Raw genomic sequence first — 6,639 nt, 5'->3', positions numbered from 1 at the left:
CAAGTAAACAGTCTGTAAATCTAAATAATTCACAGCTCAAGGCTCAAAAGTTTTTTGGGACCATACACACTCCAATTTCTTTCTCTGAGACCCAAAGTCCAGTTCTGCCCTTCGTGAGCTACTGGCTCAGAAGTATGCCCCCAAGGTTGTAAACAGTGAGAAGAGACCCTGCACCATGGAGGTAAAATAAAAGAAGGCAACCTATTTAGCACCTATATTTGGACCTCAGATGACCCAATGACCTCAGAAGGGAAAGCACCTGGAGGTCAGGCAGTGTCCTTCCCTCTGGGAGCTCCTATGGGTGGGAGCTGCAGACCCTCTTTTCTGTTCCTGACTGAAAATAGAGCAGTATTCTCAGAAAAAGGGCGTTTTAGTCTCCAATGGACTCGACCTAGTTGGCCTCCCTGGGTTCTCACTGGAAAGTGGGCTGTGACATGCAGTGGGTGCCCTCTGCTGCCAGGAAGGAGGCAGAGCAACTCTCTTCTCCTGTTTCTGCTCTGCCCCTGCAGGACACACAGCCACAGAGCACTGCTCTGATATAAGGCCACTCATTACAGAACCTGGATATCCTGTGCTGTTTGGATTTTGTGCATCCCAGCACTGCCCTGGTCCCCAAACCTGGTCCGGGTGAACCTGAGAGAAAGCACGATCAGTGTGACAATGAGTAAGCTCCTGGCATTAACCCTGTTATTGAGGCATCTCTCCTCAGAAATCTGGGTCCCATGAGTTGCAGCAGAGGGGGCATGTGATCACCCAGAAAAAATCATCAGAGTCCAAGTGAAAATTCATGGCGTGGAGATGCTCTAGACAGCTGGTTATGGAGGCAGCTGGGGGTAGCCTGGGAATTTCAAAGTATGGTCAAGGTGTCCCCATGGGGCTTATTAGAACATACCTGAGGGAGGGTTTTCAGGGGAACAAAGCATTGGAGGTACCCTCTATTCTCTCTCCTGAAGTGGGGAGATTCGGAGTCCAGCCCTTCCAGGCAGGGAGGAAAGGACCCTCTCCAAGGTAGCTTCCACTCAAAGCTTCATGCCTCTTCTGGAACTTGGAGAGGATCTGCTACCTACGACTTTGTCATATTTATCTGTACTCTGCTGCACTCTCATATTCAATGTAATGCAGTCAAAATGTTATTTTGGAAATCTTGTATCAATAAAGCATGCGGTTTACAACTAATTCATTTCTTACAGTGTGATTTCTGACTTTGTGGGATCAAAATCTGAACTCTGGAAAACTGAGCAGTTAATCAAATTTTGGAACATGTCACATGTGCTCTAACTCTACATTTCCACACTGATGAGAAACACATCCAAAACACCAAAAATTGTTTCTGATCATATGAGAAGCCTGATGTGTACTGGGTAATCCATAAATATTGGCACCTGTCTTCTTCCCTGTTTGTTTAATGTTACAGGTGATCATCAGAAAATCTAAAAAATGACACACAAGTGACAAAACTAGTAGCCAACTGACCCTGTGACAACAGTAGTTTAGGACACAGTTTTCTAAGCTATAATCATGTGACCATCAATTATAAAAATATCAGGGCACATGCCTGGGTTGCAGGCCAGTTCCCTGCAGGCCAACTCCCAGCAGGGGACACCTGAAAGACAACCATACATTGATGTTTCTCTCCCTCTCTCCATCCCTTACCCTCTAAAGATAAATAAATAAAATGTAAAAAAAAAAAATAAATAAAAAATTAAAATACAATAAATAATCAGATATTAATGTTTACAACACCTTCGGAAACGAATCACCTCAAAATGACATATTTATATTGCACTATCAAGGTGATATTCCTGTAACTTCTAAAAGTGATCAGAGCAAGATATATATATATATACACAAAACATAAATATACACAAAGGACACTGACACACACAACACAGCCAGCTCTTAACTGCAATAAACATGTGCTCAGGTATGTACGTTATCCATCAGCATTGGGCACTTCCTGGCATCACAGCTCTCATTTCAACCTGCATTCATAGCTCCTATATTTCAAGCAAGGTCCTCTGGAATTTTTATAATCCTTTCTATTTGAAAGCGGAATGAATAAAAACCACCACACTGATAACTGAAACGATTTCCAAATTAAATTACCTGAAAATTGTTTTTTAAGTCATCAGTTTTTCACAAATGTTGTAAATATCCAACTGAAGTATGAATGGATATTCAGAAACTCATGGTAGGTGTATAATTGATGGAAATAATTTTAAATTGTTACCAAATATATTTATTGAGTAACTTTGTGTTAAAAGGTCAACGATGTGATGTTTTTCTTTGCATCTTGAAAAACAGGAGAATAAAGAATTGACTATGGCTTATTGAGCAGAGCCTGAGATACAGACACTTCACTTGGTAGCTGCCTGGGTTCTGACTGTGAAAGCTGTGACCAAGTGAGGGGAATATATTTCTACAGTTTTAAGAGACACTGTAGAAATGGTTCAATTTCATTTTCTCTGATATTGGCTTCCTTGAATCATAATGTTATTTTTATGCATTTCTCAGATTTTATATCCTCACCCAATGATATTCTTATTGATTTTAGAGAGAGGGGAAAGGAGGGGGAGAGAGGGAGAAAGAGAAATATTAGTGGAAGAGAGAAAGTGATAGCTTGCCTCTCACATGCACCCAGACTTGAGACTGAACCTGCAATCTTTGTGTGTGCCTTGAGTGGGAACTACATCCATGACCTTTTGGTTCATGGGATGATGCTCCAGCCATCTGAGCCACCTGGACAGGGCTTCTCAGGTTTTTGAAAAGAGGAGTGGGGCACTTAATTGGAAGAACTGAAACAATAAAAATCCTAGAAGAAAATAGGCAGTAAAATCTGGGATATTTATTCTAGAAATATTCTTATTATATATCTCTTCAGGCAAATGAAGCAAAAGAAAGACTAAGCAAATGGAACTCCATCAAACTGAAAGGTGTTTGAACAACAAAAGAAACTTTCAAGAAAACAAAAAGACCACCCACTGAATGAGAGAAGATATTCACCAAAGATATATTTGCTAAGGTGTTAACAATTTCCAAATTCTATAGAGAATTCAGAAAGCTAAACACTAATAAACAAGCACTACAACTAAAAATTGTGCAAAGTACCTGAATACACACATCTCCAAAGAGGAACGACAGATAGCCAATAGACATAAGAAAAGATGCTCAATGTAACTAGATGTTAGAAAGATGCAAATGAAAACCACAGGGTAAATCACCTCACACCTTTCAGAATGGCTATCATCAATAAATTAACAAACAACTAGTGGTGGCAAGGATGTAGAGAAAGGGGAACCCCCTGCAGTGTTGGTGGGAATGCAGACTGGGAATGCAACCACTGTGAAAAATAGTATAAAGTTTCCTCAAAAACTTGAACATAGAACTGCCTTGTGACCTAGCCAAATCACTTGTGGGAATATACCCAAACAAGACTACAACACTAATTTGAAAGAATATAAGGTTAGGCACAAATAGTATAATAATATTTTACTACAGAACTTATTATTACAAAATCATAAGCATGTAATTCTCTAACAGAATAATATCACACTCACACACCGCATGGCATTTTAGGTGAAATACTCAAATTCAAACTACAGATTATTACACCCATATATTTACCTGACCAATCACATTTCTTTCAGATCCTGTATATGTACCCCAATGTTCATTTCAATGTTGTTTACAATAGCCCAAAACTGGAAGCAGCCCAAGTATCCATCAGTAGATGAGGGGATAAAAAAGCCGTGGTACATTTAAACCATGAAATACAACATGGCCACAAAAAAGAATAAAATTTTACCGTTTGTGACAGCATGAATGAACCAGGAGAGCTTTATGCTAAGTGAAGTAAGCCAGTCAGAGAAATATAACTACCAAAGGATCTCACTTACATGTGGATCTAAGGAACACAATGAACTAGCAAACAAAATAGAAACAGACTCATAGATTCAGAGAACAGACTGACAGCTGTCGAGGGTGGGTGGCATGGAGGAGGAAGGTGAAGGGTTAACTTCCCCAGCATCCTCTCCCATCACGTCCCATCACCCCCTTGCCCACTCACCTCAGTCACAGTTGTCTTGTGCTGCTTGCTGCTGCCTCAAGCCATCTTCATCTGAGTGGTTCAGACACTACAAGAATATTGGCAGGAAAAAATTTAAGAACTTCAACAGGGGATTTAATCTTGCTCTGTTAGAAATGATCATAACCCAAAAATAACTGTAAACTTTGGGTAATGCTCAAAATGTTTACCTGTAGAACCATTTAAAACATTTACTAGTACATTTTCTTCATGTGAACTTTAAGATATTTTAGGATATTTTACATAGTTTCTTGTTGCAATACAACTTTCACAAAATTTTTTCCTTTGCTAGTAAATTACTTCACCAAGGAATTTAGAGTTTCTTTAAGCTTTCATTGCATTCACCACACAATTGGTGGGGCACATTCATATAATTCTGCAGTACTTTTTGTATTAAAATTTTAGGACATATCAGAAGGAATCTCATAGGGCATTACATTTACTCTGCTGTTTCCAACTATCACAAGGTTAGGGGAAGTCAGATATCTAAGTATAAAGAAGTGTGTTGATACAATTTTCTCACATATAGTTACTTCTCTGTGTGATATTCCTGGCTTGAGAAAATGAGAATTCACTTTTTTTATAAAAGAAAGATAAAAATTCTAATAATTTAGTTTTCCCATATCAAGTTTAAAAGTTATGCTCTACCAAGAAAGTTTATCCCGTTTTCAGAGCTAGAATTTGAACAATTCCTATTTGAAGCTTCTATTTGGAAGTACCCTCTGAGTTTTCCTTTCACCTGGACCTCACCTGTACCACCCTACAAAAGGCATTCTTCACCTGAGCATTCCTCAGGCTGTAGATGAGGGGGTTCAGCATGGGGTTAAACAGACTGTAAAATAGGGATAGAATTTTATTCTTCTCCCCTCGTTGACTGGAGTCAGGGACCATATAAACCACCATGGTTATGCCTAAGAAGAGCCCGACCACATAGAGGTAGGAGGAGCAGGTGGAGAAGGCCTTCTTGTGGCCCTCCCCAGACTGGATCCTCAGGATGGCCCAGAGGATGTGCATGTAAGAGACCAGCACCAAGCAGAGGGTCCCGACTAAGACCAAGACAGAATCAGTGAAGATGACCAGATTGTTGAGCCAGATATCAGCACAGGTCAGCTTGAGGACAGACAGGATCTCACAGAAGAAGTGATTTATTTCCTGAGACCTGCAGAAAGGCAGCCTTAGAAGCAGAAGTACGTTTATCAGAGCCTGGAGGAATCCGCATGACCAGGACATGGTGGCTAGGACCGTGCACACAGTCCAGCTCATGATGACAGTGTAGTGGAGGGGGTGGCAAATGGCCACATACTGATCATAGGACATTGCCACCAAAATCAGGCATTCTATAGCAGCAAAACTCAAATACAAAAATGTCTGCATGATGCGTGGGACAAAGGAGATGGCTCTATTCTGGGTCACTAAGTTTGCCAGCATCTTGGGGACACTGTTGGAAGCATAGGACATGTCAATGATGGCCAGGTGGGAGAGGAAGAAGTACATGGGGGTCTGTAGTTTCTGGTCAAGACACATGAGTGCAAAGATCATGCTATTTGCCAGCAGACTGTAGGTGTAGAACAGGGAGAAGACCCAGAAAAAGAACATTTCCGACTCTGGGCTGAGCTGGAATCCCAGCAGCAAGAACTCTGTTGCCCATGACTGGTTTCCCTCCATTCCTGAAAGAGAGCTGGTCAAGAACTGAATTGTGGTCAAGGTCAGGGCTGGAGAAGCAAAGCAAAGTGGAGATAATCTCAATATGAGCTCAGAGAAAGGTTGTATCCTTGTCATTCTTTGAAAGGTTCCCCTTCTTTTCCAAACTGGTTACCTGTTTTTAACTTTCCTATGAAGTAAATTTAAACTTACAGAGAACAGTCAAGAGTTACACAAAGAATTCTAATATAACTATATGCCCTGATTTAAGAAATTGTAATATTTATTTCATATCTGCATTATGATTCTTTTTCTATATTATTATATATGAGTAATGCTTTTGCTGAAGCACTTGAGATTAAGTGTAAATAAATAAAATACCCATTTACCCTTAAATTTTTCCTTTTCCACCAAAATTAAAGACATTATTTAATTTAATCACAATTATCAAAATCAGACAATTTGATATTGACATGATTCTTTAATCTATAATACTCTCTCTCTACTTCTCTCACCCAGGACCCAATCCAAAATGACATGTGAGATTTAATGTCATTCATCTTTAGCGTCCTTTCATCTGAAATAGTTACCCTGTCTGCCTTTGCCATTCCTGACCACTGAATTTTGGAAGAGTGTAGGAAGTTCTTCACTACAATGTTCTCCAAATGGAACTGCATGCAGCTCCTCACTGTTTTATTCAGATTATTCATTTTCTGCAGGGAAATTAAGTATCTTCCATTGTGCTTCATGGGTAGGTACATGAGGGTCACTGTTCCATCACTGGTGACGCTCACTCTGATCGCCTGGTGAGCATGGTGCCTCCTGAGTATCTCCATTATACAATCATTATCTTTTTTCCCTCATGCAATTTCTGGAGCAGCCATTAAAGTTACTATGTAATATTCTGTTCCTCA

General features: G+C 40.0%; 1 protein-coding gene across 1 annotated transcript; it reads right to left on the bottom strand.

The window, feature by feature from the left end:
- Nucleotides 1–4,819: 4,819 nt before the first annotated feature.
- LOC118975652 (olfactory receptor 2A2-like) lies at nt 4,820–5,749 on the bottom strand. Its single transcript, XM_037029700.1, has one exon. The coding sequence runs from the start codon at nt 5,747–5,749 to the stop codon at nt 4,820–4,822; it is 930 nt and encodes a 309-aa protein (XP_036885595.1).
- Nucleotides 5,750–6,639: the final 890 nt, after the last annotated feature.

Source organism: Sturnira hondurensis, unplaced genomic scaffold (genome assembly GCF_014824575.4).
Source record: "Sturnira hondurensis isolate 20B ecotype Veracruz unplaced genomic scaffold, ASM1482457v3 Scaffold0020445, whole genome shotgun sequence".
In the NCBI taxonomy this organism is placed as follows: domain Eukaryota; kingdom Metazoa; phylum Chordata; class Mammalia; order Chiroptera; family Phyllostomidae; genus Sturnira; species Sturnira hondurensis.
This window is presented reverse-complemented; position numbering and strand designations above follow the sequence as displayed.